General features: G+C 33.5%; 2 protein-coding genes and 1 non-coding gene across 4 annotated transcripts in view; 1 reads left to right on the top strand and 2 right to left on the bottom strand.

Moving 5' to 3' along the window:
* Positions 1-26,651, top strand: LOC149962111 (uncharacterized). Its single transcript, XM_090178552.1, has 16 exons — positions 1-422; positions 5,476-5,581; positions 5,652-5,736; positions 5,816-6,072; positions 8,707-8,923; positions 9,712-9,923; positions 9,983-10,201; positions 11,378-11,476; positions 11,547-11,635; positions 12,500-12,592; positions 12,656-13,208; positions 14,612-14,983; positions 15,919-16,070; positions 18,150-18,398; positions 21,123-21,260; positions 26,347-26,651. The coding sequence occupies exons 1-16, from the start codon at positions 264-266 to the stop codon at positions 26,515-26,517; spliced, it is 3,171 nt and encodes a 1,056-aa protein (XP_090034678.1). The 5' UTR covers positions 1-263; the 3' UTR covers positions 26,518-26,651.
* On the bottom strand, positions 20,962-21,033 carry TRNAA-UGC (transfer RNA alanine (anticodon UGC)). The gene has a single exon. It is a non-coding gene; the product is annotated as a tRNA-Ala (tRNA).
* Positions 26,643-27,113, bottom strand: part of LOC149962113 (uncharacterized) — a 6,250-nt gene continuing 5,779 nt past the window's right edge. For both annotated transcript variants that reach the window (XM_090178571.1, XM_090178562.1), the window contains exon 11: positions 26,643-27,100. In XM_090178571.1, the coding sequence (XP_090034697.1) occupies positions 26,900-27,100 (201 nt within the window). In that variant the 3' untranslated portion in view covers positions 26,643-26,899. The remainder of the gene's footprint in view (positions 27,101-27,113) is intronic.

Below are 27,113 nucleotides of genomic sequence, written 5' to 3' on the forward strand. Positions count from 1 at the left end.
TTTTTTCAAGTTCGGGGAATTTTCAATGCCACAGTTGACAGCCTCCGAAAATCTGCGCATGCGCTTATTTCAAACCCCTTTTTTTGCGTCTGATTTTTGCCCGGCTTCAAAACCGAAAGTAAAATAGGGTAAAGCGTCGACTACTAACACGGTTGACGCGATTCGCGTAACAAATGGATATTTCATCGTATAATTAATGAATTTTAGTAAATTAATAAGCGGTTAATTATCATAAAGTAGTTATTATTCACATTTGTAGAGTCATGATTTGGTTGTGTTTAAGTTCGTTAGCAATTTTAATCGCGGTCAGCTCTGTTATTTGTGACGGTGACGGTAAATTTGACCATGTGCGAAAGATCGAGCTTAAGGAAAATGAGAAGTACACTGTGGATAACAAATTAGCCACTAAATTGATCTGTAACGTAAGTTAAGTTTATATAAACTTCATACCATAAAGATTCGTCTTATATTAATATGTCGTACACCTTAGTAGGTCTGTAATGCTAAGATAAGGTGGTTTGTGTATGGTAGAGAGGACGTAGTTTTTTGGGGGGCCAGCAAGCTTGCTTCTACGCAAACCAGTTTTCCTTGATTTTGTCGTGGGTAATTTGATGAGGTTCCATTGAAAGGGAAAAACTTACTTTCACCGTCAAAATTGGCTAGCGGAAAACAGGAAATAATGCAGTTCCACTGATAAAAACATTTATATTTTTTTGCGTCTTTTGTTTAGTTTTAACTTACACATGACTCAAAACGGCGATGTTGAGTCACGATTTCGAGGAAATTGTTTAGTTATTATTAGACTCGAAGAAACGTTAGTAGGCAGTTTCAGCTCCACTCCATAAGGTTATTTCTACGCGTTAGTTCAAACTCTTAAAAGAATCCTTGTTTAAGTTCGCATCTTCGCGTTCATACCTCGTTGCTTAACACCATAGTTCACTGTCAGTTAAGCCTCGAATTTCGCCACTTTTGGACTTGGAATTTAAACAATTATTGTTCAGTCTCCGAGTATGCGATATTCCTATTGATAGCTGATACCATCGAGAAATAAATAAATAAATAAATTCCTCTATGCTGACACCAATATGCGGGCTTTAGAATTACGAGAGAATATGATGAAGCAGACGTTATTTTAACAGTGATTAAGTACACAAATATGTAGAATAGTCCATAATGAAAAGGTACAAAAAAGCTAAGGCCTAAACAAATTTGAAGAAATTAAAAAACATAAAAATTGCTCGTACCAAATTACCAATAGGTTTTCCAGCCCACATAGTGACGCTAATCTCGGACCAAATAAATCTTAACTTATTAACTTAAAATTTCGTTGTTTTAACAGGATAGCCATGCATTTGTCGTTCTAATTTATTAAAACTTATTTTTCGTTCTTATTTATTCAAACTTATTTTTCGTTCTTATTTATTCAAACTTATTTTTCGTTCTTATTTATTAAAACTTATTTTTCGTTCTTATTTATTAAAACTTATTTTTCGTTCTTATTTATTAAAACATATTTTTCGTTCTTATTTATTAAAACATATTTTTCGTTCTTATTTATTAAAACTTATTTTTCGTTCTTAGTTATTAAAACTTATTTTTCGTTCTTATTTATTAAAACTTATTTTTCGTTCTTATTTATTAAAACTTATTTTTCGTTCTTAATATTAAAAGTTATTTTTCGTTCTTATTTATTAAAACTTATTTTTCGTTCTTATTTATTAAAAGTTATTTTTCGTTCTTATTTATTAAAACTTATTTTTCGTTCTTATTTATTAAAACTTATTTTTCGTTCTTATTTATTATAACATATTTTTCGTTCTTATTTATTAAAACATATTTTTCGTTCTTATTTATTAAAACTTATTTTTCGTTCTTATTTATTAAAACTTATTTTTCGTTCTTATTTATTAAAAGTTATTTTTCGTTCTTAATATTAAGTTGTTTTTCGTTCTTATTTATTAAAACTTATTTTTCGTTCTTATTTATTAAAACTTATTTTTCGTTCTTATTTATTAAAACTTATTTTTCGTTCTTATTTATTAAAACTTATTTTTCGTTCTTATTTATTAAAACATATTTTTCGTTCTTATTTATTAAAACATATTTTTCGTTCTTATTTATTAAAACTTATTTTTCGTTCTTATTTATTAAAACTTATTTTTCGTTCTTATTTATTAAAACTTATTTTTCGTTCTTATTTATTAAAACTTATTTTTCGTTCTTATTTATTAAAACTTATTTTTCGTTCTTATTTATTAAAACTTATTTTTCGTTCTTATTTATTATAACATATTTTTCGTTCTTATTTATTAAAACATATTTTTCGTTCTTATTTATTAAAACTTATTTTTCGTTCTTATTTATTAAAACTTATTTTTCGTTCTTATTTATTAAAAGTTATTTTTCGTTCTTAATATTAAGTTGTTTTTCGTTCTTATTTATTAAAACTTATTTTTCGTTCTTATTTATTAAAACTTATTTTTCGTTCTTATTTATTAAAACTTATTTTTCGTTCTTATTTATTAAAACTTATTTTTCGTTCTTATTTATTAAAACTTATTTTTCGTTCTTATTTATTAAAACTTATTTTTCGTTCTTATTTATTAAAACTTATTTTTCGTTCTTATTTATTAAAACTTATTTTTCGTTCTTATTTATTAAAACTTATTTTTCGTTCTTATTTATTAAAACTTATTTTTCGTTCTTATTTATTAAAACTTATTTTTCGTTCTTATTTATTAAAACTTATTTTTCGTTCTTATTTATTAAAACTTATTTTTCGTTCTTATTTATTAAAACATATTTTTCGTTCTTATTTATTAATTTTTCGTTCTTATTTATTAAAACTTATTTTTCGTTCTTATTTATTAAAACTTATTTTTCGTTCTTATTTATTAAAACTTATTTTTCGTTCTTAATATTAAAAGTTATTTTTCGTTCTTATTTATTAAAACTTATTTTTCGTTCTTATTTATTAAAACATATTTTTCGTTCTTATTTATTAAAACTTATTTTTCGTTCTTATTTACTAAAACTTATTTTTCGTTCTTATTTATTAAAACTTATTTTTCGTTCTTATTTATTAAAACTTATTTTTCGTTCTTATTTATTAAAACTTATTTTTCGTTCTTAATATTAAAAGTTATTTTTCGTTCTTATTTATTAAAACTTATTTTTCGTTCTTATTTATTAAAACTTATTTTTCGTTCTTATTTATTAAAACTTATTTTTCGTTCTTATTTATTAAAACTTATTTTTCGTTCTTATTTATTAAAACTTATTTTTCGTTCTTACTTATTAAAACTTATTTTTCGTTCTTAATATTAAAAGTTATTTTTCGTTCTTATTTATTAAAACTTATTTTTCGTTCTAATTTATTAAAACTTATTTTTCGTTTTAATTTATTAAAACTTATTTTTCGTTTTAATTTATTAAAACTTATTTTTCGTTCTATCTATCTATCCTATTTTAATGTCGTTAGATTTCGAGGTCAAATATTTCCCAGGGCCAGAACTCCAGACATAATTATATTGATACTACCATAAGTAACATAAGAATCAGAAATTTGACACTTGTATCCTTGACAATTCAAAGGGATTGTAGTGCCCTATTAACGCTACTTCTAACGTAATTGAAGGATTAGCAAATCCCAAATTCAGCCAATCAAGTAAATGAAAAGTGTGTTTTTTTTTCAAATTATGGAAGTTAAGGAACAATGTTTTTAAACATTCCATTTAATATTTACGATTCAATAATTAATCAATATTCTCCCAGTTCGGCTTAAGTTTAATTTTATTTTAAATTTATCCTCAAATGGTAAATAATAAAGTGGAGAAATTATAGTTCACTATATCGTTACTGGATGGCGCTATTTCGAATTTGCTTTTGTTGTCGTTGTAATAAAAATAGAGCGTTCTATAAAATCAGCCCAAAACCGGCCAAACGTTTCATCATGGACTCTATTATATCTATTAGATATCTATTAGATATAATAGAGTCTATGGTTTCATACAGACTATAGAGCTAGTTCATCAGGACTAACAAAATTTGTTATTCTTTGATTTAAGAGAATTCGGCTTATGTCCTGTCTTTATATGAATATTTTAGATACATACGTTTTAGGAGTTGTAGGAGGGACCCTAGGTATTGAAGTATGTTTGGGGTTAAGAATATTTTCATGATCTAAGTTTCTTCTTAAACCCGTGGATTTGGGACTATATTTTGCTTATTTGCCATCATACATTTATTACAAAAATCATTTAAAATAAGAAAAACGGCGTGGAAAGCCGGAAATTAATGAAGCCTAGGCTAGCAACTACGCTACTCCTAAAAATCGACTGCTCTCAATTTCTTACGGGTTTGCCAGATTAATATTTTTATCTCACACGAAAAACCGGCCAAACCTTCACCTCTTCCGAACTCAAAAGGGGGAAAGCACATCACACCGATTTTATGGAACGCTCTATTGAAGTTAATAAAAATTAATCCAAGTTGTGTTATATTTAATTTTATTATGTTACTTATGATGGTGTTAAATATATTAAAAGTTTGATACGTTATGATAACAAGTTTCCTCTAATTCTGACTAAATCACTACTTATTATAGATGAATCTTGGGCCCGGGCCCGCTAAAGTCTGGCTTACCCGACCCAAGGAAAGCTCGAACCTCCGTCGGGTTTTTGGTGTATTGGGTCGGGTCAGGTTTAATTTTGTAAAAAAAATTTCGGCCTTGCCGGGTCAGGTTGGGTCGGGCGTTTTACATAAAACTGACCAGGTCAGATCGGGCTTTTTATATATTAGTGATCGGGCCTTCAAGTTTCTATTTTATTCGCAACAGGAACTCTGTACATACAGAAAGCGAATCGTTATCACGTGTTAATCATACTCTTGGCACGTTCACTACTTTTTGACCGTTTGTCAAAGAGCGCCAAGCGCCATCTATTGACAATATTTGAATCTGGGTGGCCGCTCTAGCATTTAGTACAAGCGTATACTATAAACATAAGTTTTTCGGGTCGGACCGGGTTTCAATTTTATCGGGCCTGTTCGGGTCGGGTTTAAAATTCATCGGGCCGGGTTTCAACTTTGGTGGGCCTGTTCGGGTCGGGTTTAAAATTTTAAACATTTTCACGAGTCGGGTTTCAACTTTGGCGGCCGGGTCCACTGGCGGATGCATGCGGGGGGGGGGGGTCGGGTCGGGTTTTCGAAATGAATAATTTTGGTGGGCCGAATCAGGTTTCAACTTTTGCGGGCCGGGTCGGGTTGGAACTTTTGTGGGCCGGGCCGGGTCCAGTCGGGTTTTCGAAATGAATAATTTACGCGGGCCGGGTCGGGTTTCAATTTTGTATTTTTAATCGGGTCAGGTCGGGCTTCAAAATTAACTATCCTTGCCGACTCATCTCCACAATTTATGATAAGTCTTGCTACGACAAAGTATTACAATTATCCTAGCGACAAACTGTTTGGTCATTGCAGGAAGGAGACACGAGGGAGTTCCACTATAACAGTAGGAACCAACTATGGGGAGAAGCCGGGGGTCTCATCGAAATCGAGCTCGACGTCACCCTCATGTGTTTAGGCGGTTTGTTACCAAATATTACTCCTAAAAAATCACCAAAATAACTAAAAAACTATATACCCAAAAAATGCAGAAACGGTCGGTAACTACATTCAACCAGCCTGTAAATACTTGGTGGAGCTCTCTAACATCAGGGGAAATCCAGTACCTCACCAAAAGTAAGGAAAGAGTGTAGGATAAAAATTTAAAAAACTATAAACAAGTTGATTAAGACTACTATATGGGTAACTTCACCAGGAACGAATACAGATCCAAACGGGATGTTCGTGAGTTTCCCGAGTCGAACCGTCCTTTGAGTAGGTCCAAAAGGGGCTTCACGGACTGGGTTAGCGACGCTTGGAATAAGGTGAAAGGATTTTTTCGTCGTCTGTTTAACATGGAAGAACCAGAGACTCGCAGAGAGAGCTCTGACGTCGTGTTTTACACCGAGAGAACCACCACCACCACCGAAAGGATTTACTTCGAAGCCAACGAAGTGGAAGTATTTGATCCAAGTAAGTTCCTTACATCTAGGAGCAACAAACACAAGGAGAACGCAGCTAGCCTTTAAACACGCTAACGAAGGGTTGTGTACGAATTTCATTGGACGAGCGTCACGAGCCTTTACGCTGAACGTTTTACGGGCGGGGGGAAGACAATTTCGGAATTTTCCCCTTCCGACGGCAGGAGGTGCTAAAGCGTCTAGCCAGTAAAAAATGTACGCAAGAAAATTCACGACTTTTGACGGGTTGCGTTCTCCTTGTGTGGGGTGTTGTGTTTGTTGCTCCTAGCTTACATTATATTTTGACGTCATTGTTTTCATAGGGTTTTCGAAGTAATCTTTGAAAAACAAATATTAAACTTTAACAGAAGTAAATAAAATAACTTTTTACGAGAGACGTATCTATGTCCCAATAATTCTAATGTTATTGCAGGGTTGCCACGCGTTAGGAAAACCAGGGGTAAATCAGGGAATTTAATAATGGGCCTAAAATGTCTGGGAAAGTTCATGGAATTTTAAGAATTTGTAAAAAGTCTTTTCTAAGGTAATTTTACTCTAGATCTATGGCAATCCTGCTTTTTTTATTCAGATCTTTGAAAAGTTTTTAACGTTGAAATAACTTTTGTACTGAAATATAAGTGGGTTAAATTTATTAACTTCTGATAAATATAAAAATTAAATACTGTCCAATTTTGGCCTTAAAAAGTCAGGGAAAATTACATAAAATGGTCAGGGAATTTGAATCTGAGAATATTTTGGCAACCCAGTAGTAGCTAGAAATATCAGAATTAATTGATATTAACTTAATATTTATTGATTTTAATTGTTTTTTATTCTATTTATTTTTAAGGTGTTTACCTGTTTTTCATATTTTTTAAAATAATTTGCGTGTATAGTGGCAACACAAACCAAAATTCAAACTAATCTTAATTAAATTTAATTACAACTTGTAATTTAAGTGGCTCTGAATTGAAGTTTCAAGAGAACCTTCTTTTGTTCATTTTTATAAATATATGGAAGTGTAATAGGCGATTTAAATCAAAATTACTTAAATTAGATAACCTTGACCTTTGAAAGCTCACGCTGATTTTTCTAAAACATTTTTGGAAGAAAAAATTGAGTGGAGCGAAATTAGTGATTTGATTTTGTGAGGGGGAAGGAACTTACTGCTAGGCTAGTCTAATACCCAAGTCATCTTGCGACTTACAATGCTTTTAAATTCAGGTGGTCGGGTTACAATGCGTTGGAGGGTGGTGGCAAGCCCTTCATACCACGCGAGCCAACAGTCCCCACATCAACTATTACCGTTAACCTCGACAATTTTTTTATGGAAAAAGGAAACCGAAGAGCTCGGGGGAAAACCACTTTAAACTAATAATTTTGTTCAAAGTCGGGCGTAATGTAGACCTATATCAGATATGAAATTTCCCAAAAGGAGACGTTGCACTACCCATTCGATTTGCCATGGAATCCGAAAATGTTTTTGAACACTTCAAACAAAAATAAGATTTTTGTTTATTTTACCCAAAAATTGTTACAATTTTACACGAAAAATGTTCCAATTTACCCAAACTTGATGAAATTTATTTCAATGTGGTCCAAATTACCCATTTTGTGATTTCCAATTTTTTTCAAAAGTTTTAGTACATGCCCTGTGAATCCGAGAAAATCCCATGCTTTTTGAAATGGAGATTTTTTTGTTTTAAGTTGTAAAAAATATTTTCTATTACCATGGCAAATCGAATGGGTAGTGCAACGTCTCCTTTTGGGAAATTTCATATCTCATTACGCCCGACTTTGAACAAAATTGGCAATAAACACCTCGGGCACTCTCCTTGTAAGATGGTTGGTTGTACCTTGTATATTCCTATAATTTAAAAAATATAATCCTATAATTTAAAAATATATAATCATATAATTTAAGAAATATATAATCCTATAATTTAAGAAATATATAATCCTATAATTTAAGAAATATATAATCCTATAATTTAAAAAATATATAATCCTATAATTTAAAAAATATATAATCCTATAATTTAAAAAATATATAATCCTATAATTTAAAAAATATATAATCCTATAATTTAAAAAATATATAATCCTATAATTTAAAAAATATGTAATCCTAAAATTTAAAAAATATGTAATCCTAAAATTTAAAAAATATATAATCCTATAATTTAAAAAATATGTAATCCCATAATTTAAAAAATATATAATCCTATAATTTAAAAAATATATAATCCTATAATTTAATATATATAATCCTATAATTTAATATATATAATCCTATAATTTCAAATATATAATCCTATAATTTCAAATATATAATCCTATAATTTCAAATATATAATCCTATAATTTCAAATATATAATCCTATAATTTCAAATATATAATCATATAATATTATATATATAATCATATAATATTATATATATAATCATATAATATTATATATATAATCATATAATATTATATATATAATCATATAATATTATATATACAATCCTATAATTTAAAAAATATATAATCCTATTTTTCTTATAACGAATTTCGCGTGATTACATGGAAATGTAAATGACCTCACTACATCATAAATTCCAGGAAATATTAATATAATAGCGATGAATAATGTTGTTTCAGGTAAATATCAGAGCATTTACAACAAACCGTACGAGTTTATTCAGCTCTCCGACGGCAGCATTCCGGAGATTCGGTTCGCGGCCACCGAGACGGACGAGAGCGTGCGCGACTTCAAACGCCATCTGACGGAGATTTTCAGCACCAATTTAATTGTGGATAAGAAGTCCAAGGAGGAGGAAACGCCCATGGGGAAACACAACACGAGATACACTCATTTGTGAGCTTTGCATTGTTGTTTCCTTAAAGTTGTCGTAGAACCATAAGCCTATAATTACAACAAGTTTTAGAATAATTGAACTCCGTCGTTAAACGAGCTCAAGCATTTATCGTAGCACAATTCGTTTTAATTTTCGATTTAGTCACATTATCAGATTATTTTATTATCCAAAACTGAATTCACTATCCTTCAATTTGTCGGCTGCTTATTGGTCACATTTGGTCAAATCAAAGTTATTTGAACTAATAACATGGCTAGCAACAACTTTCTAATTGGAACCAAATCCGTAAACCCGACGGTTTTTGAATGACCTTTAAGACATGGTTCAAGGTCATTCAATTTTATACTAGTAAATAGGGTTCCGGTTCCATGTAGAACCGAAGGAGATACGAATAATTTTCGAGTACTATAACTTTTGAAAATCTGCGAAAAAGAATAAATAAACCACTGACAACAGTGACAAGTGACAAGGACTATTATGTCTATTGTCTCAATTGGAAGGAAAAAGCGTTGTATTTAGAAATCACTTAATTTCGTCTTGTCCAAACTATTGGTTTTATTTCGCCGCGTGTTCTATGTTACTTCCAAATATGTGGAAATAAGCGAAAATAGCTTCGCCGCCTGCACAAGCTAGTTTTACATTTGGTTTTCGACATTTTGCTCCGCCAGGGTCCAAAAATGAGTTCCTATATTTTCGGTTCTCTGTTCGGTTCGGTTCCTACTATTTGAAGTAGTCCTCAGTATAAATAGAAAATTTAGGTTTATTCTATTTCTATGAATTCCTCTAGAAAAAACACACAAGCTACTACAACTCCCAGACCCAGCTTTTCTTCAACTGAAAGTGACCAGTTAACTGTGGTCAAAAAGGTCGAGAAAGGCGACATCGTCAAGTTGACCCCCATGAAAGGTGACAAAATCCCTGGTTTGAACAACGCCGATAACATGGACCTGGATACAATCCAAGTCCAGAAATTCAGTGAAGGATCTCTCGTATCAGCCGGTAAATGAGATCAAATTCGCTACGAATTCTACAATTAAAATAAAAATTTGCACCACTAGAGGGTGAACTGAACATGGCTGTCAATCAAATTGACAAAAAAAGGCGCAGGCGAAGTTTGGACGACGACACGTTCAGCCATCTAGCGGTCAAGTCGTCGTTTACGCTCGAATTAAAAAGGCGAACGAAACGAAGTTTGAGCGATGACCAATTAGATATTCGTAATATTGAGGAGGAGTTTAACTTCAGTCCGTCCACTTTAGCGTCTTCTACGACTTCAGGTACGTTTTCAAATACGTTATTTTTGGTTGAAGAAATCCGACGCCATCTTGGAAAATGGCGGATTAAAGAAAAAGTTCTTTTTTTCTGGTAACTGCCGACAATATTAGCCGATTTGGTTGAAATTTTGTGTTAGTCGGTCACAGTTGGCAGATGAGAACTAATATTTCTGATAGAAATTCGACGCCATCTTGGAAAATGGTGGATAAAAAGAAAAAGTTCTTTTTCCGTTAACTGCTGGCATTATTAGCCAATTTAGTTGAAATTTTTTGTTTTAGTCGGTCACAGTTGGCAGATGAGACCTAATATTTTAGATAGAAATTCGACGCCATCTTGGAAAATGGTGGATAAAAAGAAAAAGTTCTTTTTCCGTTAACTGCTGGCATTATTAGCCAATTTAGTTGAAATTTTCTGTTTTAGTCGGTCACAGTTGGCAGATGAGACCTAATATTTTAGATAGAAATTCGACGCCATCTTGGAAAATGGTGGATAAAAAGAAAAAGTTCTTTTTCCGTTAACTGCTGGCATTATTAGCCAATTTAGTTGAAATTTTCTGTTTTAGTCGGTCACAGTTGGCAGATGAGACCTAATATTTTAGATAGAAATTCGACGCCATCTTGGAAAATGGTGGATAAAAAGAAAAAGTTCTTTTTCCGTTAACTGCTGGCATTATTAGCCAATTTAGTTGAAATTTTCTGTTTTAGTCGGTCACAGTTGGCAGATGAGACCTAATATTTTAGATAGAAATTCGACGCCATCTTGGAAAATGGTGGATAAAAAGAAAAAGTTCTTTTTCCGTTAACTGCTGGCATTATTAGCCAATTTAGTTGAAATTTTCTGTTTTAGTCGGTCACAGTTGGCAGATGAGACCTAATATTTTAGATAGAAATTCGACGCCATCTTGGAAAATGGTGGATAAAAAGAAAAAGTTCTTTTTCCGTTAACTGCTGGCATTATTAGCCAATTTAGTTGAAATTTTCTGTTTTAGTCGGTCACAGTTGGCAGATGAGACCTAATATTTTAGATAGAAATCCGACGCCATCTTGGAAAATGGTAGATCTCATACGCAACAACTGCGCGATAATATTTTAGATTTTAACACCACACTTAAATAGAACGAATAGTTATATTTCAAACTTAAATAAATCCTAATTAAGTTAAATTATTTTATTCTTCAGAAATCTTCGAGGAAAATCGTCTGCAAAATCTACGAGAAAAATTATCCGACGTTAGTTTAAATATAGAGAATTTGATAACAGATGAAGCCAGAGATAATCGTAAGGACCTAAATGAAACTGGAACTTTGTTATTAGAAATTAGGCCTAATAAAAATATATTTTGTTTTAGTGAGCTACTTATTAGAAGCTTTGGAGTTGGAAGTCAAGCTAGCAAATAAAATGCTAGTCCATAAAATTCCGCAAACTATTACGCATCAGGTAAAATTGATCTTTTAATTAATAAATTTATTCAATAATATTTATTAATAAATAAAATAAAAAATTTAAATTAAGAATGTATTATTTATACGATTTTTAGCGTTTCTGGCATACATTCTTGTTTGAATTTAATTAGTTAATTTAATTTTACTGTAAAAACTAAATTAATATTTAATTTTGAAAAGTTAATTTAATTTTATTGTAAAAATTGTAAGTTAATATTTAACTATGATAAATAATTTTAATTTTACTGTAAAACCCAAATTAATATTTAATTTTGAAAAATTAATTTAATTTCATTGTAAAAATTGTAAGTTAATATTTAACTATAAAAAATTATTTTAATTTTACTATAAACCTAAATTAATATTTAATTTTCAAAAATTAATTTAATTTTTTGTAAAAACTAAATTAACATTTAAATATAACTAATATTTAATTTTGAAAAATTATTTTAATTTAACTGGAAATACTTAATTTTACTTTAAAAATTGTAAATTAATATTTAAATATGAAAAACTAATTTTATTTAATTGGAAATACTAAATTAATATTTAATTATGAAAAATAAATTTAATGTATCTGTTAAAACTAAATTAATATTTGAATATGAAAAATTAATTTATTTTACTGTTTAAACTACATTAATATTTAAATATTTTTACTGTAATAACTATAAAATAATATTTAAATATGAAACTAATTTATTTTTACTGTAATAACTATAAAATATTTAAATATGAAAAATGTATTTATTTTTACTGTAATAACTATAAAATATTTAAATATGAAAAATGTATTTATTTTTACTGTAATAACTATAAAATAATATTTAAATATAAAAAATTAATTTTAATTTTCCAGCTGGTCAAAAAGGCCTGCGTATCAGGATCTAAAAAGCAATGCACTGTTGGAGTTTTAATATTATCCACAATTGGAGGTCCGCAATATGAAAACGTAGGTGCAATTTAGACTTGTTAATGCCTTTCTACGTAGCTCCTAATATGTACCGTATTTCAGCTACATTTAGACCTAATTGACTTGCTGCGTTCGCATCCGGAGATACCCAATCGCAATTCCCTCCTAAATCACGTGGCGACTACGGTCGCGTCACTTCCGTCCAGTACTTCCGGTTTCTTATCCTCCATTCTGGATCGCGTAACCGACCCCAAGATGGCGCCATCCGTAGCCGGAGTTTTGGCCAATAGTTTGAGTTCGTTGCTGAGCAAAGACGGCGTCTCGGCCAAAGCGAGAGCTTACTGCTTCGACCGCTTGGTGGCGTTCGTGCACGAGCGGGCCACTCGCTGCCCGACTGAGGACGAGTTGGTCTTCCAGTTGATCGAAGCCTTGGGCGCGGGCGTGTCGTACCAGAAGGAGATCATCGCGGTGGCCCAGAGGTGCTACCACGTCCACGTCTACCAGCTGAAGGTCCTCAAGGCGTTGCGCCATTCTCTGAATTCGTCCGTGACGCACGACTGGATCGAGAAGTGTCTGGACGAGGCGTCTTGCGAATTTAAAGCGAAGGTGGCCGAGTTCTTGACGTCGTCGGTGATTAAGCAAAGGGGTATTGGAGGTAAGCTTGATTTGTCTTTTATAGATGGCGCCACTCAACACTAGGCCGCTTTCACATTTCTCTTAAATAAAGGCGCGCGACTTGATAATAGGCGGAAACTATAAATATTATATTCTGCATTTTTATTTGAAATAAATAGTATTTAAATTTTCAATATTTCTAATTCATTTCTCAATATTATTTTTAATAAAAAATTGGGTTTAACCATGGATTTTTTTCGGCGAGTTAAACCAGTCTACCCTGCTCATTATACTCAGATAATGGGATAAATTTCCCTTTGTTCGACCACGGACTTTTAAGCTTAAAAGTCCGCGGTTCGACGTGGCCAGTGGACATATGCCAACTGACTCTGGTAAGTCCTCAGAGCGCTCTAAAATGGGTATAGGTGGGTTTACTGATGTATAACTGGGTAGTAAGTCACAGCGGCAGGGCGATATTAGGATTTTGTTTTTAATTTCAGAAGTTCTTGAGATGGCGCCACTAGTACGTTTTCGCTACAATTTAACAACTATTGGCGCCATCTCTCGAGTTTTTGCTTACCCCTGCAAAGCAAACTCGGCGTCGAACGAAATGTAAACTGACCTATCTGACGTCATAGATCTGCCTCCGATTTAACCCCCGTTGTGTATTTATTTACGGTAGGGGGTATACAAATCTATTAGTCCATGCCTCCGATTTTGTTGGAGCGCCACTAATAAATAGGGAGCTGTTGGCTCGATCGCGAGGCATGCAGGGCTTGCCACCACCCTCCTACGCATTGTAACCCAGCCACCTGAATTAAAAGGCTTCAAAAGTCGCTTGATGACTTAGGTCTAAGGTGGTGCCTTGGGTATTAGCCTAGCTGATTATTATTATTATTATATTTTCCAGTGGAACACGCGTGGAAATTTTAATCAACCTTCTTGTGAAGTTATTATTATAATTATTATTATTGAGTGGGGTGGCAAGCCAAACACTTCGACCTAAGGTCCATTGTGCATTCCCAAACTGGGTGACTTAAGTAAGTCCTATTGCCGACATAAAGTTTAAAATCTGCCCGGCCGTGATGTTAGAGACGTCATACGTCTCCAAATAATGCATACCCAAATGGTCAAATCTCTGGGATGCATAGTAATCGCAGCTTGTGAAGTTAAAATGGCAGTAGTACGAAGACAAGGCTTAACTACTTACCTCGTTATCGCTTAAGCCTTGCATGTGACTTGGATGATTTGTTACTGCACAAAAAGCTCAAAATGTCTTTTAGCCCTACCCCCTTGAGTTTTTTCTGTATCCGCCACTGGTAATGGTTCCCTATATCTAGATCTATTGGCGCTGAAGGTTAAACTTCAAAGCGTAATTTTAGAATTAAAATTAGTTTTTAAGCCCCAGTTTACGATCTTAAGCCTAGTTTCAATCGTTTTCAGTGGAGGAATGGCCAGCAGTGGGTTTCAACAAAATCGACCGGAAGTTGAAGGACACTTTGCTGACGGCGAACAAAGCGGAGTTCTGCAACAAGGCGGACATCTTTAAGTACTTCGACCGCAAAGACGACCCCGAAGCCGACGCCGCTGTGGCCTCGTTCACGAAGTCGCGCTTGGAGAAAACGACTTACAGGAAGCGAAGAGCCAGTTCGCTTTGGGACAACCAGTTGTGCGATAGTTGGAAGAACCACAAGAAGTCTTCGGAAGAGCCCGTCGATGGCTACGAGGAAGAGGGCAAAATGTACAATAGATGGAGCCACTGCAGCGGCAAACGCAAATTGGGAAGAGACATGGCCAACGCCGTTTTCGACGGAGGTTGGTCACTTTCATATCATTTGTTTTTAGACAGGGTTGCCATAGTAACTGGAATTCCTGGAAAAGTCGGGGAGTTGGAATACGGTTCCCAAAGTCGGGGAGTTTGAAAAATTAGTAGAAACGTCAGGGAATTAAAATTTGGTTACAAAAAGGACACTTTTACTTAAAAATTGGAAAATCTTAAATGTAAAACCATTTCTGGTTAAAATCTCTGGGAAAGTCAGGGAATTTGAAATAAAACAAACGGTGGCAACCATGTTATAGGCCTATTCGCAAATTGCGTACAGGAAAACGAAACTTCTAGAAAAAAGCCATTTTAATGCTTTTGTTTACACCAGATGGCGCCAATTTTAACTTTTTTTAAGCGAAGGAAATTAATATGGATTTATTACAAGACTTATTTGTAACACGAAAGAGCCACATAATCTTTTAAATTTTGAGGGTGGGGCCACATAATCAGGTGTTTGGGAAGCGGGAAGATATAGACTAACAAGGAGAGTACCCGAGGTGTTTATTGTCGATTTATTTTATTATCAAACACTGAATTCATTAACCTTCAATTTCCCGGCTTCTGATTGGTCAAATTTGGTCATTCAATTTTACAGTAGTAAATGTCCCCCTGCACGAGGAATGTTCCTTAGTAATTTGAAATTTGGAAAAAAACAACGTTTTTCAGTTATTTACCATTTTTAGTTTTTTAGTATAGAGATTCACCAGTTAGAGCTTTTATAAATCAAGTTAAGCTAATGAAATCAAGTTAAGCTAATGACAAAACCTTAGTTTATAAAAGTAGTAACTTGGGTCGCTTTAAGGATAGAGTTACGACTTTTTTAAACTAAAGTTATGTTTGTAATGTACCAGCTTTACTGATAAGAAATTTAAACAATGACGTCGAAGCTTTATAGTTTATCTCTAATCGCAGCATTCCTTTTCAGGTATGTTTGCCGGAGTGAAATACCCCACCAATCCTCCGGAGTACAAAGTGGAAGCCACCATGAGCGGGGAGGCTAACTTCTTGGGTAAAGATTTCGAACTGGGCCGAGTTGGCTTCAGCGTCAATGAACGCAAGTCCAAAACATACGTTGAGGTCAATATTTCTTCAATTTCATCTTATCATAATCATAATAATAATAATCAGCTAGGCCAATACACAAGGCACCACCTTAGGCCTAAGTCATCAAGCGACTTTTAAAGCCAGGTGACCGGGTTACAATGCGTAGGAAGGTGTTGGCAATCCCTTTATGCCACGCGAGCCAACAGCTCCCTACACTCACTATTACCGTTAAGCCTGGACCAAAAGTATTTGAATTGGAATGTTTTTGACATGATTGCTGTTAGCAAAGTAAGATTTGGGAGTGAGTACACATTGGGGAGGAAATTAAGTCCAAAAGTAGAAGCAAGCCACGGTCAAACTATGATTTTAAAACCCAGTTTAGGTCGGTGCGAAATCGCTTCACCCCGGTTCGCCTATAGCCAAGTCTTACTGTCAGTTCAAATTATTAATAATAATAATAATAATAATAAATAGCTTTATTAGGATATCCAACTCAGTTTTTAACTGCTTTCCAGTTGGGTCCTCATGAACAACAATACATTTTAAAATATATACAGAGATAATTTTAAATAAACAAGAACAAAAAATAATTAAACTATTGGAGTGTCGTGGAATAAATTAAAATTATGACCAGAATTTCGAAAATACTGAAATGTATCCCAAAACAATTAGTTAATCATGTTTACTTTACATACAGTAATATTATTTGACATTATTTAGGATTATATTCCCATTATTTCTGAAAATACGAGTAATTTTACTTCCCCGCCTTTTCGTTTTGAAAGCGATTCTAAGCGAACCGAGTTGCTTCCCTAACCAAAACGAAGCGATTTCTCATGTTGAAAACTAGTTATCTAAAACGAAGCTATTTTAGGGGTAAGTGTGAACCTGGCTATAGTGTCGCCTGGTGCGAATTCCAGAACTGAGGAAGGCTAACAGGCTTATAGCTGTTTTACTACTCGAAACACTACCGCCATCTACCCCGCGATGACATAATTTGGCCCGGAAATGTCTCTTCACGGCCCTGCTTCTATGGATTCAGGGTGACCACAGTTCTTATATTTCCTAAAATTCTGCTCATTATTTGAAATGGCGTTAAGCCTTGGCTATAAGCGAACCGGGGTGAAGCGATTTCGCACGTGTGAACCCAGAATTATCGTCGGCGGTCAACTGGCATTCAAACCGACCTAAACTGGGTTTTAAGCTCTAGTGTGACCGTGGCTATAGTGACGTCAAAAAAACCGTCGGCCACATCGAGACGAAATTCTTCCGCGATAAGCATTCCAAGTAGAGGTATAGATTCCTGCGTAATGATAAAGATGGTTCTTACTTTTAATTTATATTTTTCGGTTATCAACTTTATTTTGAAGGTTATACCGCTTTAAACAATTTTGACAACCGTTTTCTTTTATTGTATGATTAATTTTCTCCTATTTTTCCTTGTCCCCCAATTTACTCCTATATTTTCCTATATTTCACTGGGAAATTTCCTATAATTCCTTCCTGGGTTGGCATAGAACCAACCATACCGGCTACAGCCACCTAGTTAAATCCGGATTTAGCCACTTGAAAAAATCCAGATTTTTTTTAAAACAAATTACAATATGAATAGTTTAGTAAATTAATAGTTTTTATTTAGAAATTTAGTTTATTTTTTGTTTCATATTTAGAAACCGGTTTACTTTTACCAGTTTTTCGGTAGGTTTAAAGTTCCAAAGTTCGCTGCCTCGCTTCTGTCGGCGCGTCATACACAAAAACTAGGGGGAATTTCCCGAGGAAATCAAAAGAATTCAGTTATTTTATATAGTTATTTCGCTTTATTTGTTTTGTTTCTTATTTACGACAATAACTGCAGACAATTTCTACCTACATAAGTAAAAGGTACTGTTTAAATTTTAGCCGGTTATAACCGGATATAGCCAATTAAAACCACTGGTATGGATTTTTTTTAAAAAAAGCCGGCTTTTTTCCAACCCTGAATTCCTTTAAAAGATTTTAAAATATTCTGTGGTCACCCTGAGGGCCTTATCGTAACTTGAACACTTGAGAATTAATGATGTAACTTTTAACTTTTATGTCTAACTAATTTCAAAACGTGAATAATAATTTCAGTTACTGGGTCGCAACTTGCTGGACTTGAAAGGTCAGAACTGCACCGAAGACGAGTACATCTACCGTCCGGCCCAACACGTCCCCTTGTTCTCCTTGAATATTTGGCTGGTCCAAGTGTCTTTCGGAATTCATTTGGGCGTCGAAACCGCCGTCCAGTTCAAGTGTCCCAGGTCGGACGATAGCCAGAAGTACATCTTCCAACCGACGACGATTGCCAGGGTTGGTGGCGAGGCTGTTGGCAGGGTGTTGGTGAGTTTGCATTTTGATCTCGAAACTTTCCCGTTATTATAAGAATTTAAAGGGAGTATGAACTTTTAACTTTTATGAGCTTCTCGCGTTGCCCGCTACGCGTCCTTACATAAACCAGTGCCCCCAGAGGTCCTATAATTCCTATAAAATCCTATATTTTCAAAAACGTCTTATAACATCCTATATTTTTAACAAAATCCCCCAAAAGTCCTATAACAGGGTTGCCACACGTCAGGAAAAACAGGGAAATCAGGGAATTTAAGAATGGACCTAAAACGTCAGGGAAATGTCAGGGAATTTTTAGAATTTGTGAAAAGTCAGGGAAAAGTCAGGGAATTAAATTTTATCTTGGCACTTTTTTAAGGTTATTTTTTAGACCAGATCTATGACAAATTCTTTGATTATCATTTTTTTCCTTGAAAGTTTGGCTAATTTTTTCAACATTGCAATAACCTTTTTACTTAAATATAAGTCCATTTAAATTTATTAACTTCTGATAAAAGTCAAATATAAAATAAAAATTTGACCTTAAAAAGTCAGGGAAAATCTCTTAAAATGGTCAGGGAAAACAGGGAATAGTCAGGGAATTTTAATCTCAAAATTTTGTGGCAACCCTGTATAACATCCTATATTTTTGATATTTTGCCCATTTCAAATCCAGCCACTCAGTTAAATTGCTAGATTTAGCTATAATAGGATAAATTCCTATATACCAAAAATACTGGCTGCTGTGATTACCCTGCGAATTGTATATAGAATACTATGTAGTGGTAGTTTCCCTTTAATAATATACTCAGTTGCAGGTTGAGAAAGGCAAAATATCTAATACATTTGGCGGAAACATACTAGCATGAATTTCCGGTAAATCGGCGGCGGGAATTTCGAATTTCGCCTATTTTCTGTTGAGTTCCTGAAGGTTTCTACGCGTGTTATATTAATCCATTTTCAGGCCCAACAAGAGAGGGGGAAGCCGGTACAAATTACCGAGGCCCGTACAGCCTAGGGGCCCGGTTTTGAACACACGAGCTATAATAATCCCGGGTTTCACTCCGAACATGTATAGCTATCTCCGGTAGTCACGGCTCTCTTGGGGCCCGGAATTAGTATTTTCCCGGGGCCCGGGCTCGCTGTCGGCGGCCCTGTCCATTTTAGAAATATCTATTGCTTAAATTTCTAAGTGATCAATGAATATTTAATGTTGATTATTATTTCTAAGCTTAGCGTTTTTTTAGTATTTTGCTCCCAAACAATCATCAAATCACCCGTTTTTATCAACGTGCTAATCTCGGCATTACTTGTTCTATACTTACCCTGGACTCGCCAAACGGAATTTGTTTTGGTATTTAAGAACAGTTATAATAATTTATCTATGTTAATTAATTATCACTTTTAAATATAACGCAATAGGCGCTATTTTCCAAAATAATATTACGCGCGAGGGTATACTTCGAAATTCAGGGACCTCAGAGGTCCTATAATTCCTATAAAATCCTATATTTTCAAAAATGTCCTATACCATCCTATGTTTTTAGCAAAAGTCCTATAAAGTCCTATAATTTTGATATTTTGCCCATTTCAAATCCAGCCACTCACAAGGAGAGTACCCGAGGTGTTTATTGTCGATTTAGTTCAAAGTCGGCCGTAATGTAGACCTAGATATGAAATTTCCCAAAAGGAGACGTTGCACTACCCATTCGATTTGCCATGGCAACCGAAAATGTTTTTGACCACTTACCACCAAAAATGTTTCAATTTACCCAAACTTGATGAAATTTACCTAAATGTGGTCCAAATTACACATTTCGTGATTTTCAAAATTTTTCAAAATTTTCGTGAAACCGAGAAAATCCCATGCTTTTTTAAATGGAGATTTTATGGTTTTAAGTGATCAAAAACATTTTCGGTTGCCATAGCAAATCGAATGGGTAGTGCAACGTCTCCTTTTGGGAAATTTCATATCTCATATAGGTCTACATTACGAACGACTTTGAACAAAATCGGCAATAAACACCTCGGGTACTCTCCTTGTCAGTTAAATTGCTAAATTTAGCTATAGGATAAATTCCTATACAAAGTCATTCTAGTCTATACTTTTGTTATTGTTAACACGGTTAGCTACTAGTATATTTTTGTGATAAAATGGTTAAATAAATCTTTGATTTTCACTTAGAAAATAGAAACTATTTCTCTAAATATAGATTTTGTTTTTAAATGCATAAAGTTAGTAAATTAAATAGCATATATAGTCCTATTAAGTCCTATAATTTTGTAAAAATGGTCCTATTAAGTCCTATAATTTTAGAAAATAACCCTATTTTTCCTATAAAAAATTGAAGATTTGAGTGAGGGCCCTGGAAATTGAACAGTAAACAGGCCAATTTCGAATTTCCCGCCGCCGATTTACCGGAAATTCGTGCTAATATCGTTCGCCAAATGTACTAGATATTTTCGCTTTCTTAATGGAATGATTATTGCATGCTGCAACTGAGTATAGTACTTAATAGTTATGTCAAGCTCTTTCTTAGTTAAATTTCGAAGCCGTTCAAGTGTAAAAAGAGCATTCTGGAGGTGCCGGGTATCGAACCCGGGACCTTTCACATGCAAAGCGAACGCTCTACCACTGAGCTACACCCCCTCTTATGGTCCCTTCAAAACGAAATCGATAATGGAATATCTTTTGAGACTGTGACCTTGTGCTTTATTCTCTCTGATTGCGCGTTGTAGATGCTAAGAGCCGGCGTCAACCTGGGCGGCAATTTCAACTACCACATTAAGGCGGACTTGAACCCGTACCCGGAAGCTTGCTTCTCCGCCAAGCACGGATACGAGCCCATGTCCCTCAGTTTGGAATCGTGGTATCAGGTGCGATTGTTTTCATTATTTTAACCGCTATTTTCAATCTGAGTTCTGGATGCTGGTATATATTTTGCAAGAATCCCCTATCTTAGTTTCAAAATAGCATATTAGGTACCTTAAAAAACTAAATTTTATTAAATAATTACTCAATTTTAAAACATAGTATTATATTCAAAGTTGTTCAAAGTGAATTTTAAAAATTCAAAATACCATTTTGCATTTTGAGTTAGAAAAAGTATTTTGCATTTGGAAATTTGAGTTTGTAAAAAACTATTTTGCTTTTTGCATTTTGAGTTTGTAGGAAACTATTTTACATTTCGCATTTTGAGTTTGTAGGAAACTATTTGGCATTTTGCATTAGTTACTCAGAAGCACACGAACATTCGTACTGTGCAACTGCTTTATTTCCCACGCTAGCTGCGAATTTGGTTTTGGAATACCTACGTAATTATTATTAATTAATAATTATTAATATTAATTAGTAATTAATTACTAATAATTAAAATATAAATAATAAAAAGTAAACAGTGCATTTGTAAAAACATTTTGCATTTAGAAAAACTAATTTTCAAAATGCATTTTGTATTTTTCACTGAGTTATGGATAAAGTATTTTAAATTTTAAATTTTGAGTTATGGAGAAAGTATTTTACATTTTACATTTGAGTTATGGAGAAAGTATTTTACATTTTACATTTGAGTTATGGAGAAAGTATTTTACATTTTACATTTGAGTTATGGAGAAAGTATTTTACATTTTACATTTTGAGTTATGGAGAAAGTATTTTACATTTTACATTTTGAGTTATGGAGAAAGTATTTTACATTTTACATTTTGAGTTATGGAGAAAGTATTTTACATTTTACATTTTGAGTTATGGAGAAAGTATTTTGAATTTTGAAAAAAAAAAGCATTTTGAACAACCCTGATTATATCATTACCCAAATTAGGTAGTTCAAAAACTAAATTTGATTTTAAAAAATTTTAAATTTAAAAAAAGTATTTCGTAATGCATTTGAATAATGCTGGTTATTTTTCATATTGTTCTAAAAATGAATTTTGGAACTAAGGTAGCAATTTTATCTTTTAACTAGTTCTTTACGACCCAAAAACAACATAAACAAGTCGGCCAAGGCCGTAATATTAGTTCCACATGGATGAATTAATTAATTATTCTCTAAGCCTTGACGCGTGTCAAAAGGTTAAGCATTACGTCAGACGTAAGCTTCTTTATCTGTATTGTAAGTTTGAGCTCCGTATCTCAAATCCACTAGGAACTACGAAGAAAATTCGCATACGCTCACTAACCCTTGGCACGCGTTAAAAGAGTTAAACATAGGGTCAGACTTCAGCTTCTTAAATGTATAAAAAGTTTGAGCCCCGTATCCAGGGTTCGAATTTATAAAACCCACCCAAAAAAACCCACGGGTTATTTTGGGTTGGACCCACCTTAAAAAACCCACAATAAAGCCCACTTAAAAAAACCCACCTTAAATAGTTTCAAAAATGACGAAAAAAGTTTAAATTTATTGTTTAATAATTAAACTATATTAAAGAATTTAAAAAATTAAACTTTAATTCTTTAAATTCTATAATAATAATACAAAAATATTGCTTTTTTATAAAACGTATTTACACAAAATACATTACCAGTGTTTTGGTAAACACTAATCTAACAGTAGCAAGTTAACAGTGTTAACTAAACAGTAAGTTTTAAACTTCTGCAACTTTCAATAAATATTTAGCAGAACATGGAGCAGACGATACTTTACGTCTACGAAAGATAAGAATAAGAGCGATAAATAAGTAGTGCTAAATTGAAAATAAAAAATAAAAATGAAGTAAATCATCGATTTAGGGTATCATTTTAGGTAAAAAACCCTAAAAAACCCAAAAAAACCCATAAAAACCCAATAAAACCCAAAAAAGCCCAATGGGCTGGGTGTTTTTAAAAAAACCCGGGTTTTTTTAAACCCTGCCCGTATCTCAAATACAGTCAAGACTGCGTAAAAATGCTAAGCCTTCGTTAATTTAAAATTAAGTCTGGTAAAATATCCGCAATACCTATCTTAATACCTACATCAAGTTTCAAATCGCACGCGAATAGCGTTAAAATTAGGCCAAAACAAGCTAAGCCTTGGTTAAATTACAATTAAGTCTGGTAAAATATCAGCAATGACCATCCTAATAACTACATCCAGTTTCAAAGTTATACCTCAAATCGCACGCGAATAGCGTTAAAATTAGGCCAAAACAAGCTCAGCCTTGGTTAAATTAAAATTAAGTCTGGTAAAATATCAGCAATGACCATCCTAATAACTAAATCAAGTTTCAAAGATATTCCTCAAATCGCACGCGAATAGCGTTAAAATTAGGCCAAAACAAGCTAAGCCTTGGTTAAATTACAATTAAGTCTGGTAAAATATCAGCAATGACCATCCTAATAACTACATCCAGTTTCAAAGTTATACCTCAAATCGCACGCGAATAGCGTTAAAATTAGGCCAAAACAAGCTCAGCCTTGGTTAAATTAAAATTAAGTCTGGTAAAATATCCGCAATACCCATCCTAATAACTTCATCAAGTTTCAAATTTATACCTAAAATCGCACGCGAATAGCGTTGGCAATACACGGCTTCGATAAGTGAGTGTCACACTTATTTGTTACTTCTGGTCATACATGGCTTCGATAAGTAGTGTCACACTTATTTGTTTCTTCTGGCCATACGCGGCTTCGATACGTAAATCACGCACTCTGCGTAAGGCAAAAACGAACGTCAGCGGGAATGTGGTTTATGCGGCGCCCAAGGGCCCCTAATTTTCCTAGGGCACCGAAACCTGGCAAACCGTTAGAGCTAAAATAAATACGTAATTTAAAAAAAGAAATTAAATTTTTAAGTCACTCAGTTGGGTAATAATCAGCGTGCGTAAATCAACGCTCACAATCGGAAAAGGGGGGCTTTTGCGCCCCCTGTTTCCACGACAGAGCTGAAACGTGCGCACATTGTAGAGGTATAGCGGTTATATAGATTAAAACTTAAACGAAATTTAAAAGTCAATCGTAACCAAAATTGCAAGGCTGCGTATTTTTTTTAGAAGTGCCTAAGGGGGGTCGGATAGAAGGGGCTGGCAAAGCGTCGCTAACTAAATTTAACCCGTGAAACTTGGTTGTGCAGATAGTGGCAACCATATTAAGCATTCTTAGAAAAAACGGTGGGGTTATGTCACCCCGTTCAAAAGATATGGAAGATGTTGCAAATGTGGACGACGACGACACTTCACAACATTCTAACGAAATCAATAGTCCCACTCTATATATACATATAGATGTGGAACTAAAAAAGACTTCGTTAACACATAATCAATAGGATATCGTTATCAAATCTGTTCAAAAATACGCACCCTTTGTAGACGAAATGGGGAACAGAAGTTGCCACGGGAGGGAAATCAGGGAAACGTCAGTAAATTATATTTTATGTTTAAAAAGGGTTTAAAGTAATTTTTGCACATACTTCTGTGACAAATAGGCCTTTCCATAAATTCGCTACGACTGCCCAACTTGTTCTCGAAATTGTGCAGTCAAACCTATGGACGAATCCATTCGCTCTCTTTAGTGGGAGAGCTGGGGAAGCATTGTAGAAGTTAGAAAAAAACAGTAAACAAGAAGGCCACGTTAATTTATAGAAAGGCCTAATAGGCGATTATTATTTAATTTGTTAAAAGATCTGGTCATTTCTTTAACGTTGTAATAAAAAAAAAATTTATTTGTTAAAACATATTTTTTTTTCTAAATAATGCCCTAAGTCAATTTATTAACTTTTGATAAAAGTAAAATGTAAAGTTAAAAAGTTTCTCATTTGGCTTTAAAAATGGCGGGAAAAATCTCTAAAGATGGTAAGGGAAAAGTTGGAATTTGATTCGGAAAATATGGTGGCAACCCTGCCTTAGAAAAGCCCTATTACTGAGTCATGGAAAAAAGGTGTCATAATTTTAGAAGAGGCAGTTCCGCCATCTAGTGTCCAAAATCGTCACTTTAAATTCCGTCTTAAAAACTCCCAAACGGTCGTTACTCGTTTTAAATCTGAACTAAAGCCAGCTGAAAATAGTCACTTTCATCTTTAACTCAGAGTGGAAAAAAAGCTGTAATGAGGAAGATTTTTACTCTGACTGCGGCTGTAGATGGCGCTACACAACATTAGGGGGTTTTCCAGTGTTAGTAATTTTGTTATTTCAAAAACAAATCGATTTTTATTTAAATCGGAGTTTTATTAAATCAAGGAATTAAAAAAAACTAGTATAATAGAGAAGGAAATGTCAGGGAATTAAAAAAAACTAGTGTAATAGAGAAGGAAATGTCAGGGAATTAAAAAAACTAGTGTAATAGAGAAGGAAATGTCAGGGAATTAAAAAAACTAGTGTAATAGAGAAGGAAATGTCAGGGAATTAAAAAAACTAGTGTAATAGAGAAGGAAATGTCAGGGAATTAAAAAAACTAGTGTAATAGAGAAGGAAATGTCAGGGAATTAAAAAAAACTAGTGTAATAGAGAAGGAAATGTCAGGGAATTAAAAAAAACTAGTGTAATAGAGAAGGAAATGTCAGGGAATTAAAAAACTAGTGTAATAGAGAAGGAAATGTCAGGGAATTAAAAAAAACTAGTGTAATAGAGAAGGAAATGTCAGGGAATTAAAAAAACTAGTGTAATAGAGAAGGAAATGTCAGGGAATTAAAAAAACTAGTGTAATAGAGAAGGAAATGTCAGGGAATTAAAAAAACTAGTGTAATAGAGAAGGAAATGTCAGGGAATTAAAAAAAAACTAGTATAATAGTGAGGGACATGTCAATAGAGAGGGAAATGTCAGGGAATTTATTTTGATTGCAAATAGTTCCTAAAAATTGCCAGTTTTTGCCATAAAATAGGACAGGGAAATCTCCAGAAATGGCTAGGGAAAACCTGGAAAAGTCGGGGAAATTGAATATGAAAATAATGTGGCAACCCTGAAGTAGTCGGAGTAAAAATTGCCTTATTAGGCTTATTATTATATTATATTATATTATATTATATTAATAAATTTGAAACAAAATCGATTTAGTTTTACAAACCACTAACCATCAATGACTGGACAAAGAGAATTCGCTGGAGGCCAAGTTTCCTAAGTTGGGACGTCACGGGCGCCGACGAAAATGATTGGTTGAGAACTTATTGCGTGCTTCCGGCCGACGAAGCCACTAACTCTACCGCTACCTCAACAGTAGCTCCGTAACTGCCATAAAAGTTCGTTTTTAAACTCCATTTCAAATAATCAATTCCTATATAGTCTTTTCATTTACATAAGTTTGTGTTTTTATTATGTACTTTGTACAAGTTAATAAATAACACCTTTTTGTTTTATTGCAATTTTTAATGCCTTAATTTTCTTATTTTTTAACCTGTATTATTTAATTCTTTTTAATTTTTAATTAACTTTTATTTACGTAAATGTTACTAACACCCTACATAATACTGTTTATTCGGAGAAACTATTACAAAAAAATTAAAGAGAAAAATGGAGGTTTGAATACGTTGGTAACAATGCCTATTGGCGTTAGTCGGTGTTAATAACTTTTTAATGAAGATTTAGTTTTAAACTTGAATTAATATTTGGTTTAAAGATCGTCAATCCTTCCATTTTGAGCCGCTTTTTGGCTCAAACTCTGAATACCTTGAGCCAAATCAACCATTTGTAACCAGCGGTTAGAATGGATTTGCGCCGAGGCTTCGTTGTGTTGTTTGAGTTCTTCCAGACAAACTTGCATCGAGACCACCTTCTCCTCCAAAAACTCCATCTCCGAATCCTTCTTAGTTAACTAGAAACACAAA

The sequence above is a fragment of the Leiobunum rupestre genome, chromosome 1 (assembly GCF_980474605.1).
Source record: "Leiobunum rupestre chromosome 1, qqLeiRupe1.1.hap1, whole genome shotgun sequence".
NCBI lineage: Eukaryota > Metazoa > Arthropoda > Arachnida > Opiliones > Sclerosomatidae > Leiobunum > Leiobunum rupestre.